The 14326-nt window shown below is 39.3% G+C and overlaps 1 protein-coding gene across 2 annotated transcripts in view; it reads right to left on the minus strand.

Moving 5' to 3' along the window:
• The window catches only part of fancb (FA complementation group B), a 19486-nt gene extending 5171 nt beyond the window's left edge, over positions 1-14315 (minus strand). Inside the window, exons 1-8 of one of the 2 annotated variants that reach the window (XM_005921363.3) lie at positions 13304-14315; positions 13057-13203; positions 12707-12796; positions 10798-10926; positions 10005-10177; positions 8769-9199; positions 8449-8689; positions 7698-7783 (exon numbers count right to left, since the gene is read on the minus strand). In XM_005921363.3, coding sequence (XP_005921425.1) covers positions 7698-7783; positions 8449-8689; positions 8769-9199; positions 10005-10177; positions 10798-10926; positions 12707-12796; positions 13057-13203; positions 13304-14215 — 2209 coding nt within the window. In that variant the 5' untranslated portion in view covers positions 14216-14315. Of the gene's footprint in view, positions 1-755; positions 7784-8448; positions 8690-8768; positions 9200-10004; positions 10178-10797; positions 10927-12706; positions 12797-13056; positions 13204-13303 lie in introns of those variants that run through there. The other variant, XM_005921362.3, reaches the window with a different exon arrangement.
• Positions 14316-14326: the final 11 nt, after the last annotated feature.

Raw genomic sequence — 14326 nt, forward strand, 5'->3', positions numbered from 1 at the left:
AATTCATGGTTCCATTAATTACAATGAGTCATCCAGATCCTAAAACAGCAAAGGAGCCTCAGACCATGACACTACCACCACCATGCTTGACCGTGGGGATAATTTTGTTTTTATGAAATGCTGTGTTAGTTTTATGTCAATATGTAACACAACAAAAAACCATTTTATTTGTTCATTGCTTGGTTTTTTGTTGTGTTACATATTGACATAAAACTAACACAGCATTTCATAAAAACAAAATTATCCCCACGGTCAAGCATGGTGGTGGTAGTGTCATGGTCTGAGGCTCCTTTGCTGTTTTAGGATCTGGATGACTCATTGTAATTAATGGAACCATGAATTGGTTTCTCATCCGTTTCTTTATATTGTGGCATGAGTGTCAAGTAGTCAACTTCACCTGGTCAGGCGAAGTTGACTAGTTAATGGGATTTATTGATTCTGCAGGTCTCACAGTAATCAGGCCTGAGTGTAGCCAACTAAACTGAACTTCAGTCATTACATCTCTTATATTAGTCCATGTTTTATCCTTTGAATCCCCTCTTGGATTTGCCATTAAATTGGAAAAGGAGACACAACAGTGTCAGAATGAGGCTCTCTGTGTTGTTTTCCAAAATATGTGGTTAATCACAGTTAATTCATGATTTAACATGGGGGACAATTACTTTTTCACACAGGGATAAGTACGTTTGGTGAGCTTTTTTTTCCCTTAACAAATGAAATAATCATTTAAAAATAAAATTTTGTGTTTTCTCAGGTTATTTTTTTCTAACACTAACATTTTATTTGATGATCTGAAATATTCAAGTGTGACAAATATGCAAATAAAGAAATAAATAAGGAGTAAGAAATCAGAAAGGGGACTTTCTCACAGCACTGTAAGTGGTTTCACATAAGATTGATATCATCTGTCATAATCATTCCAGAGTTTCTATTGGCCCAAATATAACATGGGGTGCACCCAATTTAGTGCTGCAAATGATTCCAATCCCTTTTAAATGATAGAAAACAATCTGTCTTTAGCTCATAATTTCACCCTTGTGGATCCCCTGGCTTTACTTTGAGAACCACTGTTTCGAACTATACGAGCAGAGCACTAAACTAAGCAGCAGTAAATGTCTCAGGCATGGGTATAAATAAGTCAGATGAAAATCTGGAATCAGGAATTGGGTTCTGCATTTTTACTAAATCCTGAGGCCTTAGATGTCAACAATTTGGTCGGATAAAGTGCTACGCTTCTCTGTTTTCCCCTTTTGGGCGGTCTATCACAGCTGAACGCAGCCTTTGAGCTTTTCTACCAGTGGCCAGACATCCAAAGGTACTTAACAACGTTTCCTTTTTCTCTAAGTGAATTATAAATATTCGGAAATGATGTCACCTTTTTGTTGATGTCTTTAACTTTGCTTTTCATTCTTGTGCAGTTTATTTAGCAAAATATCATATATCTCACATGAAAAAGGTATAATGGCTTATTTTGAACAAGTGTATAGGTAAGCCCACAAACTGTGAACATGCACTATGTTGCTAAATGTTATCACACGCCCGTATTCACGTGAATTATTTTAAATTCCAGGGTTAATACCCCCAGGTATGTAAGGTATAGTTTTAGAATTTGAGCTATGTTTTTGTAGATTTAGACAAATAAAATATTTATTGTAATGGGAAAAAGTTATGTTTGTTATAAAATAATATCTTTCTGTATACTTCCGCTGTGGACTGTTTCCCTTCACTTGTTTGTTGCTGGCTGATGATATTTGTTTGTAGATGGACTGAAAAGTGAAGGACAGATCTGCATAACAGTAATGGTACAAAGCAGCTAATGACCCTTGCACTCCTTATATACTGTGGTGACAAACTCTTTTCTTGAATGCTATTCATGAAAAAAGGTTATTTATTGGTCTGTACATCAATAAAATTGACCGTGCACCATATTTACTTTATTTCTGCGTCTCCTGTCATTTATAAAGAAGTGACCAGTCCTCTGAATTGACATTTTCATCCATTTGTTGATGAGATTATAGTTTGCATTGCTTTCTTCTACAACAATAAAAGATGGATGCCTTATAAAAAAAAAAACGGCACAAACACACAAAAATACTTTTTTGTGCTCGGTTGCAGATCTAAGAAAATGAAAACACTGCCACTTCTCTTTGCCAAGCTGATAAGTCAGGGTGATGACACATGGCATGGATCACTGGGTGGCCTGAGGTGACATAGATATGATCTGACAGTAGGTTTCCATTAATGCATGATAATGGACTTCACACTGTAATACAGAGATTCCATCAGCTGGTGCGTGCCTACTAGCTGAAGGGAAAATACTGGCACGGCTCCAGAGGCATAAAACGGCAATTATATACCTAAATGTATTTATTGTTTACAAACAAATATGTCCGTTAGATGGTTTACACCTGTTGTTACAGCATTTGTGCTCAAACAAATGCAACCACTACCCTAGTCCTATATGTACAGATGGATATACAGTCGTGAAGGTTTTGTGTATCAGGACAAAAAAAAATGAAAAAAACCCAACTATCTTGTATTTCCCAGGTTTAAGATTATTAAAACACCACCTCAGATAAGCACTGCGATTATTTATTTTAAAAAAACTGAGAGAAAATGGAGAAGCACTGGGGTTCAGGAGGTTATAGAACCCTTTTCAGCAGCAACTCGAAGTATTAATTTGGGGAAATTTTGGTTTACTCTTTTTTACAAAATTGCTTCAGTTCATTGAGGTTTGTGGCCACTAAATTATGCACTACGCTCTTAATGTGCTGCCACAGCATTTCAATCATGTTGAGGTCTGGGCTTAGACTGGGCCATTGTGGCACATTGATTCTTTTTCGTTTAGGCATTCTTTTGTTGGTTTACCGCCATGCTCAGGATTATTCTCCTATTGTATGACGCAGCTTCAGCCAAGCTGTACCTGTCAAACAGATGGCCTCATTTTGACTCTAGAATACTTTGCTACATAGAGGAGTTCATAGTGGATACACTGATCCAGGTGCTGTGGCTGTAAACCAGCCGAAATTAGCACTTTTCCACCACTGTGCTTTACAGCTGGTAGGAGGTGTTTCTGCTGATATGCTGTGTTTGGTCTGTGCATTATTGTCTGAGATGCAGCTCTTGTGTTTGTTGCAATCTCTCTCTCATTGTATGATCTGACCTTGCAGTTAGCTGGGATGTCCACTCCTGCGATGATTGGCAACTTTCCACTTTCGCGCAATAGAATAACAGACAGAATAACAGACATAAATTGCCTAGAAAATGTTTCATAAACCTCCTCCGATTGATGGGCAGCATCAACTCTTTCTCTAGGTTCATTGCTCGTGTTCCTCCTCCTGGTATCTTTCTTCCATGTTAACACACATCTAAATGTTCCAGACCAGCAAACTGCCAAAAAATCTGCTTTTATAGATGTGCTCACACTTACTGATGATCAGTCTGCTACTTACCCTCTTAAATTCAATGGAACAGTAAGCATGTACTGTAATTTTTCACACAGTTTCTGGATTTTGTCTTAAGTTTTATTAAATAAAAAAAGACAATATGATATGACATGTTGTTATTCATCTGATGTTGTGGTTACTGTGGTTATTTAAAAAATATGCTCTGTTATGCAAAACTTTACAAGTAAAAATGTGTGCACACTCTTTTTCACAAGAGCATACTAATATATTAGGTGTCCAATAATGTTAGTAATTGCCATTCTGTTGACAGCGCTAGCATCCATTCAACCCTGTTTTTTATTTAGTGCAGAATACATGGGCTGTGGTGGGTTTATTGAGAAGGTCACATGAATCATCCAACTGCTTTTTAGTGCTTAAAACACAGGGATTATAAACTAATCAGCGATACTAATCCGCACTTGGAAACACCAGCCATTACACTGCCAGAGCTCTACACCACTGCCCAGTGTTACTGCTGTTTGAATATGCAAGGATGAAACAGCCCTCGTACGATCAAGTTCAGTAGAACGATTTATGAAAGAAAAATTATTTGTAGCTTATAATTTATAAGAGGAAACAACTTTCCATCATCCGCAAGGTTTACTGAGGCTGGTTTGTGAGGTCTGAGAGGCATTACATGAAGGTTGCCATAGTAACTGCACCGGTGTTGATATGGCCACTTAGAGGAAAGCAGGAAATTAATGAACTTAAGAACACTTGTGCCTGGTTTCACCAATGGTGCCTCTTAAGCCTGGATATAAATACTGCATTAAATCACAAACACAATTTCTACTATATTCTGGTAAGGCGGAATGAGTTTCAGGGTTTCTTCAGAGGATTATGCTTACATGATGCTCAGATTACACTTAAACTACAAACAGGGACGGTTTTGTGAAGACTTCATTGCATATGCGGTGTCCACTATTTTAAATGCGAAATTGGATCAATGGGAGATGTGACAAACTGCTATTGATCTGTAGTCTTTTCTCTCCAGTGTGTATGAACTCACACTGCAAACTGTTTCTATAAAAAAATAATAACATGACATCAACTATATTCCTTTCAATTGCTTATCTTAGGGAAACATAGTATTGAACAAAAAGCTAACAAAAAGTGGCCAGATGATGTTCACATGATATAAATTCAGTATTATTCCTCTCTTTAGCATCATTTAATGTTTTTATGCAGAAAGAGATATAAGAAAGAGACGAAAAGGAAAATCTACAGCATTGTGACTATGTTTATTTAATCAGTTTTTTAATTCTGTAAACTGGCCATGATAGTCACCCCTGGTGGACCATTCTAAAGCATGAAAACCCTATAAAGACTGTAATATTAGGCCTAAGGGCTTAACAACAATGGGCCTGCTATGTCAGCAATTTGTATGCAAAAGGTGCAACCTCAACAAATACTGTTAACTACAACTGGTTTTAGAAATCTCTAATTATCTGTGGTGAGATGTTCCAAAAAAAGACTGTTTGTAGGTTAAATATTTTAAATATGGAAACAATAAATGCAAATGTTGCTAACTCATGAGAATTCTCCCTCTTTGAAATTGAGTGTCATCTCACATGGGAGCTCACTGGATACAGAATGATATAGCCTGTCTGTGTGTGTGTGTGCACGATGCATTATGTTGTAGATAATCAATGCCCTTCCATACCGTTTGGCTGATCAAGTGAGTTCCAGAATCTACCAGAGAAAAAGCCCTGTGACCCCGGATCAATAAGTCGACTGGAAACACAAAATCAGTGCCTTCGTCTCAGAGGGCCAGTATAAGCATGGTTAAAAGCATCATTCATCATGGGGATCACATCAGCTGTAATTCAGATGTAAACAAATGGCATATCCTTATTTGTTATATATAGTTGTGGCAGATATAAACTCACCTGAGCTTAATAATGCTTTCCAGTGCAACGGTATCTTTATGTTATTGCTTATTATTATCCACAAAAATACTTTCAAAATTCAGATTTTAAAAAATGTGCTGACTTTGAGCGCAGAGTGTAAAACATTTAAATAGGATTACAAAGATTAGATATGGAATCAAGCATGAAAATTATTCTAATTAGATAGCAAAATTATGGCATTTCAATTCCAAGTAACGTTAAAAAAAAAAAAAAAAAAAAACGAAAGAAAAAGGTTAATTTTCTTAATTTATTTTGGTAGAAACTGGCTTCCACGCTAAAATCGCTGTAGGTGGGAGGCGTCGGCACAGGTGTCAGATAATGTAGGAATCTGTTCATTATCAATTTGTCTGCAAATTGCCTCAAGATGGGTCGCATACATTTTGTTTTCCCCTTGCCTGATAAGTTTGATAACGGCAGAAAATTTTCTGATTAAGGTGAGGAGGAGGAGGAGGCCAGAAACCCTGCAGAGGTCCTGTACCACTCACAGTAAATAGAATTTAACAGGAAATAATAGGACGACAAACCATGTTTTTTATTTGTGTGGCAGCACTCAGGGCTCTAAGGGAATACCAAAACAATTGAATTTTCCTTTCCACATGTGGATCCGTTTCCCTCCAGCCATTTACTGGTGTTATTTACTGTAGAGGATTCAAAGTTTTTCTTCGGGGCTAGAAGTGACAGAGGTGTTTATATCACAGACAAAAGGGGATGGGCTTCCTTCTGTATGTGAGAGACTACATGCCGGTGTGTATGATCAGCCTGCATAGCAGCTGAAGTTCGAGGATTATTTTGTACCATAAAATAACAAAATAAAGGATTTTCAATTAACAATTCATTAGCTCACAGCAGTCTTACCATCAAATGGTAGGACATAAAGAATCCCTCATAATCTGAATCTTTTAAATGTGATACATTATGCTTGTCCTTATTTTCTGTATACTGTGCTTACAGTGGTTAAACCTTTTTAAAAAGCTAAACACTCAGACTCTTTTCTCTCTCTCTCTGTATGATGTTAAAGATAGAGGGAAGCTCTTAATATTATAATTTAAGGCACAAGCTCACATAATGGCTTGAAGGGGAGAGTTGCCTTATAAAGAAATGTCCAGTATAAGACAAACAAGCATTATTGCGAACTGTGAATCCTGCCAATCTCGTCTGGTTACAAAAATGTTCACAATAGGCCCACTTTAAGTAATTATGTTCCCATTCTGTGACAATGAATCCTGCGGTAGCATTTAACGCAATGAAGCAGAGAAAATAAAGGTGTAAAAAAAAAAAAAAGTACTACATACAGATGGAGTAGCTCCCAGAACAAACTAAATTAAATTCCACTGGGAGGAAATAACCTCTTGCCCTCCCTTTTAGCCAACGCTACTATTCAAGCTGTCACAAACCTTAAGTATCGAGCCGTTTTGAGTACGATTTGATGTTTACTTGAATGAATAGCATCGTAACTACAGCACTGACAGGCTGTGCAGCATCGCAGCACAAACATCTTCCAAGGACTTCTTTTTCTTTACATCCTTACGCATCAAAAATAACCGAACCATGAGGGGAAAGTACCACTAAAAGCTTTCAGTCAACTATGTGAGGAGAAACAGTGAGGAGAAGCATAAAGCGTCGCAAAACCATCATGTGGTGTCTTTATTCATAACACAAACTGTTTCTGACTCCTGGATGAAAGTGATCTCTGTCTAGCATGTGGCTGCAGGCAGCAACAGACATAAAAGGGCATTTTTGAACACATTAGTCTAAAAGGACATAAATAGAAAAATAAATTAAACAGAGGGCTGCATCATAAAGGTGTCATTTTAAGAATCCCACATGGTCCAATTGAAATGGGCTGAGGCTTTTATCAATAGACACTAGAAAGGCATAAATACAAAGAGGCTGTGCAGAGCGGCTAGGTTCTCATTTGTGGTAAAATGTATCTTTTTAGTCATTACACCAGACACAATAAAGAAATAAAGAGCTACTTAGAGGTGGGATTTTTAACCATGAAAACCACTGCAGCACATTAGTGGAGAAAACTGAATGTCTAAGAGTGCTGCCAAATCCCCATTAAGTTGGATTTTCGACATGCTTTGGATCAGCCTACGATACTGCCCCACATCCACCAGGGGGCTCAACTTCATATTGCTCCTCTCCAAGTCCCTCTGGCACATCGCTCTACACTTCTGGAGCCCCTCTACAGAACCTGCATCAGGGGTTTCTTTATATCCAAAGCACTTCTCCTTTAGCTTCTCTTCATCTTCTTCGCAGAGTAGTAATGAGGCATACTCTCTGAGAGACACCAGCTCTTTTTCCAGCGCTAAGGCAAACATTTTAGATGCACCCTTACCTCCAGCACCTTTGAGAGGCTGGATGGAACAGGACTCGGGGAGGTACGCCAGCAGAGAGTCCAAGAACTGGAACATCTGTAACTGGCTGCATGTGAACAAAAAAAAAAAGTGACATTTCACAAGTTATTACATAATTCATGTCACAATACATTTAAAGAAGTTAAGTTTGTTGAAATCTTTTTTTGTCATTTGTCAACTGATTCACAACCAGCTGCTAGTTCAGAGTTTATTTTGGGGATTTGTAATTTTAAGTGCTCTGCTCTCCAGAGAATCTTAATCTCTTTGATATTCAGTGGTATATCATGCTGACATACATCTTAGTCAACTTCAAAGCTATTTCAGCTTTGAATCTGTTAATATAAATTGAGCAGTGGAGGCTTCTACTCGTAGAACTATGCTTTCTTTTTCTTTAAATAAAATTTAATACATCACGACAATCCCCAGTAGAAGTGGCTCAGTGCACTGAGCAGTGATATTACAGGTTGTAATATCTAGCTTTGGATAACTAGAAAAGAAAATATAAGGAATAGCAGAATAAAAAGACTAAATGTAATAGCATAGGACAGATCCTTGTGGGTAACAGATGTTCTTTCTTCTTGTTTGTTTATTTGGTCCATGCGGTACCCTTAAATTCTAAGATTTACAAGAAATACTCCTTTCAATCTCCAAATTGATAATTCAATTGTAACTATACATCTCAGAAGTCAGAAATACAGCCTTACTGGTATCAGCCATCAGAAACTTATTTACCTGGAATGGACATGCAGCTCTCCCTGGAAAGGGGTTATCTGATGCCAGTTGAGCAGCATGAGAGCAGATGGTCCTGAAGAATTTAATAGTAGATACTGAGGGCTCACTTCTATCTTCTTACAACCCACTCTTTTTTGAATCCAGCCATTTATGTCACCTAAGCTGTATTCAGGAGAGTCTATATGGAAGACCCAGTGATCGAGCACAGCTAAAAGACTCAGGAAGTCCTCTCTAACCTCATCTGGAGAAAATAACAAAACAATTGTTAACATCTACATGTCAGGAGTAAAATCACAAGTCGCACACCTTTGTGCTTTTACCTGCTATGAGTTGGGGAGTTTTAAGCAGCTCAGTGTGCAAATTGTTCTGAATGTCTAAAGCAACTTGGCCACAGTGCAACACAACTGGTCTTTGGTTGCTCATGAAGGAAAAAGCATCTGGTGTCTGGATGTAATGGAGCATGACATGGCACTTGACACGGCCAGAGTTCAACAGAGGTGTCAGCTTGGTCACCGCAGTCACAGCCACTCTGCATGCGTTGAGATCATTGGTGCTGATGGCGTTGTGCTGCTTGCTTTTTTTGGCTGGGGGCTCTGGGAATGTGGAGGCAGAGAAGGAAGAGGAGGAGGATGATGATGGCGAGGAGCAGGCCGCAGGGAGCCAGAACACTTGGCTCTGGGTCTGGATGACTGCGGGCCTTGAGCACTGGCCCGTGTCTGTCAGGATGGATAAGCTCACATTGGTAACTGGTCTGGAACAAAAATAGCACATCACTAACAATCAGATATCACACAGATAGTGGCTATTCAGAGTGGAAATTGATATAACAGTAAAGACGATGTGTGCGTGTGTCTGTGAATTGAATGTGCGACTGCTTGTGAATTGATTACTTCCAGGCAGTGAAATTACATCAGCTGTGCAAGTACACCAATCAAAACAGCAATGTGTGGGACTTAAATGGCACCTGAGACCGTCATGAAAGTAGCTTTCCTTCACATGTTCTCAAATGAAAAATCGGTAACAGGTGGATGGAGGAATCTGATAGCTTTTTGTTCCCACATAAGGAGGTTGGAAAGATATTAAAAACTTGTTGCCATGGTGACCACCTAGTCACCCTGTATCTGCCTTGTAGTGAGGGGCAATCAAAGAGGCAAAAAAAGGATCTCTATCCAGTTAGTGCTGATTATGTTTAGAGTTTCTTATTGATTTAATCGAGCGCAAAGTAATGTGATTTATTCCACATTATTTCACAGCAAACAGCAACTGTTTAAGTTCAGATAAATCTAATCAGACAGCAATGATACCGTCTGACAGCTGGACTGTGGTTCTTGTCACTTGATTAAAGCACAGAATGCCATGTTGTTTGTTGTTGCCTCTGTCTTCACCCTACACTCATGGATCCACTCAACCACACGAACAGATTATGAGTGACAAGGTATCAAGCAGATTAAGATTTCAGAGGCGTCACTACTAAATGTTTAGATAATGTGTTTCAGAACCTTGGACCTTTGTCCATCAAATAATTTTTAAAAATGTAACAAAGAAATCATGTTTACGCTGATCTGTCAGTAGTTAGTATCACTCCCACAACCATTCGGCCCTCAGTGGTGCGATGCCACAGCTTGTCAATTCGAGGTTTTGAAGACACCGCTGGGATGTCGTGAATCTTGTCATCCAAGGCCTCGTTCTTTGACTCATCATCAGAGTCCCACAGAGCAATAAGCCCTTCCTAGACGGAAAGTGCAAAGACTATAATCAGCAATGACAAGTGTGTGACAGCACTGACAGCAATAGCACTTTATGTCAGACGTTTCAATTTGAACAACAGGCATTTAGGCACAGACACAGTGGACTTTATGAATGTTATTTAAAAAGCAGACTTCAGATGCAATGATGCAGGTAAAAGAAAAAAAAAAGGATGTAAAGTATTTGAAAATTTTCTTTGAAAAACATTTATTTTGGGGAATACACTGCATTTGTTGTGGGTGTTTGTTCGATTTAAGAGGCTAACAGTTTGTTCACTTCAACTTCCTGGAGATCATATTAAAAGAGAGGGGGAGAGAGAGGGAGAGAAAGGGAGAGCGAGAGACAGATTTTGTGTTATAAGCTTCATGTTATGGACGCACAGTGTGAGCACTCAGGTCGCATCAGAGCATCGGGCCTTATAATGTGGGACCCTGCATCGTGACCTACAAACTTCTAACCCCTGCGATTCAATCGTACAGTTTGAGCAGGAGCTGAATAACGTGACTGAAAAAAATTGCACAGTGTATGCCGAGCTTAAGTTTAACAATTTACTCTCTCAATACACTTCAACAAAGCATGCATGATGTGTTATTACTGTAGTACCTGCTCATGCTGTGTGAGAACAGGCTCTCTTTCTGAGACCACATCAGTAAGGGCTTTGACCGACTGCCGTAGAACGCTTTCCTTCACTGTCACTTCTCTCTGAAGCTCTTGAAGCACAGTCAATCCACTCTAAATTACAAATCATATCTGATTGACAGGGCACATTATAAATTTAACACACAGTGAGTAACTTAAATTAGGTTCACGAGGGGTCAACATCTCATACAAATACCATCATCAGGTCAGCAAATGTGACTGCCAGTATGGATTAAATCAAATTAGCATCACAATAAACTGTGTGTAAAAAATATTTTTCTAATTTTGATATACAAAGGACGACAAATTAAAGGAAAACCCTGAACCCTTGACCCCTACAGTGACGAGATCTTGCTGCTCTGTTTTGCTATAAGGGCATTTTGCTGACACAGCTTGAGTCCAATAGTCCCTTTGGAGGGAAAGACTGCTGAAAATCAATACAATCAGTACAAAGTGGGAGTGGTCACTTCCAGGGTGACAAGACCTCCATCCACAGGGCCTGAGGGTTCACTGAACAGTTCATTAATAATGAAAAATGATCTGAATCATATGACATGGCTCTTGCAAACACAGTGGGATTAGCATGTGAAATAGCACTCTGAACCGCCATTATGAAAGTCACCAATTCATTTTTAAAGAATGGTATGTATATGCCTTCAGTAAAGTTTCAGAGAATTGAAGAATCAATGCATTGGTGCAATGCAGCTGTTCTGATGGCAGATGAACCTAACCCCTTATTAAGAGGCTTTATGTTGATTTTTTCCTTTAATTTGTCACTGCTACTTTGCTAGATAACAAATGCATATAGAAATACATCCAAGTGTTACAAACCATTAGACAACAGTGACTTATCACACAACACATCAGAAGTAACTCAGATGAAAAAAAAAATATATATAATGCTGTAACCATCATTCTCGTATGGTTAAACTAAAACATAAAGTCTTCCATTCATCAATTTGCTCATTTTCTTAAACAGTTATCCAATTCAGAGTTATGTATTGCTGGAGCCTATCCGAACTGTCACTGGGTGTGAAGACAGATAGATCAGCAGTCCATCACAGGGCTAACACATGATAGAGACAGACAACCATTCTCACTAGGATTCACACAAACATCTAATTTAGAATCACCAATTGACCTACAATGCATGTCGCTGGCCTTGAGAGGACCCATGCAGGCACAGTGAGAACAAGCAGACTCTATACATAAAGGCGGGAGCCAGCAACTGGTTTCAAACCCAGGATTTTCTTGCTGTGAAGCGCCATTGTTAGTCACTGCACCACTGTGTGACCCCTGAAGGCAATCTATTACATACATAAACCACATGGAAAAAAGTACTGGGCCATCTACACATTACACCTACAGGAGCTGCTCGGTCTTTGAAACCCATGCCATGAAGCTCCCGGTGCACAGCGTTTATACTGGTGTTAATGCCAGAGGAGGTGTAGAGCTCTGAAGTTTTTGAGTCAGCAAATTTTAGCAATAGGCGACCCCACTAAATGTTTCCACGTTGCAATACATTTTGCAATACAGTTAGCTCTTATAGCTTATTGTAGAATATCTACTAGGGAAGAGATTTCACAAATTGACCTATTGCAATGGTGGCATCCTATAACAGTACCCTGCTCACATTCTATGAGGCCTTTAGAACCACCCCTTATTCACCCACATGTTTGTAAAGGGAGACTGCATGGCTGAGTTCTTGATTTCATACACAAGTGAAATCAGTTGCAATGAAAAACCCTGAATTCAAAAATTAAGAGGCCAATTTGACCCAATACTTTGGACCATATAATGTATGACCATTAGCCCAAAAAATATTACTGCAGTGCTTCTACACCTACTCTATTAATGTATTATAAAGACTCACCTGCAGTCTTGATTCCAAAGCTTTAAGTGTAAGGAGATAGTTCTCTGGTGGAGGAGGGGATGTCTTTGGTGCTTCAGTGTCCTGGCCATGCTGAAACATGTATTTTCAGTTAGATATACTTAAAAAAAATCCTAAAACTCCTAAACTAAAAACTCCTGTAAACTAAAACATTAAGTCTTCCATTCATTCATTACATTTTTTAAACGCTTATCCAATCAAAAGTTGTGTGTTGCTGGTGCCTATCCATCACAGATAGATCGGCTTGTCACATTTGCCCCCCACGCCCCCGAAAGGGAAATTGGTGGAAATAGGAAGAAGAACATCACTCATAAGAAGAAAAATATGCTTACAGAAAATGAAATACCACAAAGGTCAGTGATGAGGAATTCTTCCAATGCTATAACTCGATCCTTAAAAACCAGCAGCATCTGGTCTGTTCCACACCCCAGGAAGTCATCCACATGGATGGAGGTGACACTTGACCAGAGGGCAGCTATCTGGAGAAGATGGTTTAACAAAGTAGACTTTATTAAAACTTTTAAAGCACAATGAGGGGTAGACAAGAGACTTGGACTGTAAAAAGATCATGAAACCTACCTGAAAAGTTTCCTTCCATATGGTGCAAACATGCCCCTCACAAAAGGATACAGCAAACAGAGAACCATATCTTCCTGTGTTAACTACCTGAATATTTTCAGGTTGCTCAAAGGGTAACTGACAAACATCTTTTACTACTCCATTCTCAAAATAAACAAGTTGCCGATTAGATGTTGCTGCAACTACATCACATTTAAGCACACCATCCACTCTGTCAGCCGCAACCACCAAGATGCACTGTGTGATGCTAATGTATAGATGAGGTAAAATCACACTGCCATCAAACACTTGTCCATCTTCAACAAAATAGCCAAGGGTTTGGCTAGTGGACTCTTCTGGAAGCTTTTGCAGCCCGAGAACAAACACCTGTCCTTTATGGAGAGGGAGTTCACCTACAACACAGTGGGAGAAATGAATGGGAACCTGTCTCACTCCTTCTGCCTGCGGGGATGTATAAAGGACACCACCTTCATGCCTCCACAACACAGTTGGACCCTGGAGAATATACACAGCCCCCTTCATTTGATAAGGGAGTTTAAACTCCACACAGGGTTCCAGTCGGTTTGAAGAGCTCAGTGTGAGAAGACTGTACTGAAAACTGCTTCTTTTCTCACTCTTCTTTATCACTAAAACACATGGCGCCGTGGCTCTCTTATGAGCGTCCGTGACGCTTTTACATTTCACAATATCCACATGAGCTAATCTTTTCCTGCTGATGACAGCCGCTCCGTCAGCTGCCTTCAGAAACGTGTTCCCTTCCCGTTCAAATGAAAGACTGCAGAATATTAACTCGCTTCCTTCGTTGTCATTTGTGCCCGGAGCCCGTTTGCAGTTAAATGAGATAGTCTTTCCACAGTGGGAGAGCCGATGGGGATTTCGATACAAATCTTCCGAGAGCACACTCTCCATCATGCAGCAGAGAAGGGTCCGTTTCCGCCTTCTGAGACCTTTAGTCTACGTTAATATAAACTTCGGAACTGTCACTTTCATTACGGTGGTGTTACAAGTTTAAATACGCGCTCA

The sequence above is a fragment of the Haplochromis burtoni genome, unplaced genomic scaffold (genome assembly GCF_018398535.1).
Source record: "Haplochromis burtoni strain Fernald_Lab_line unplaced genomic scaffold, NCSU_Asbu1 Contig_48, whole genome shotgun sequence".
Taxonomy (NCBI): Eukaryota; Metazoa; Chordata; class Actinopteri; order Cichliformes; family Cichlidae; genus Haplochromis; species Haplochromis burtoni.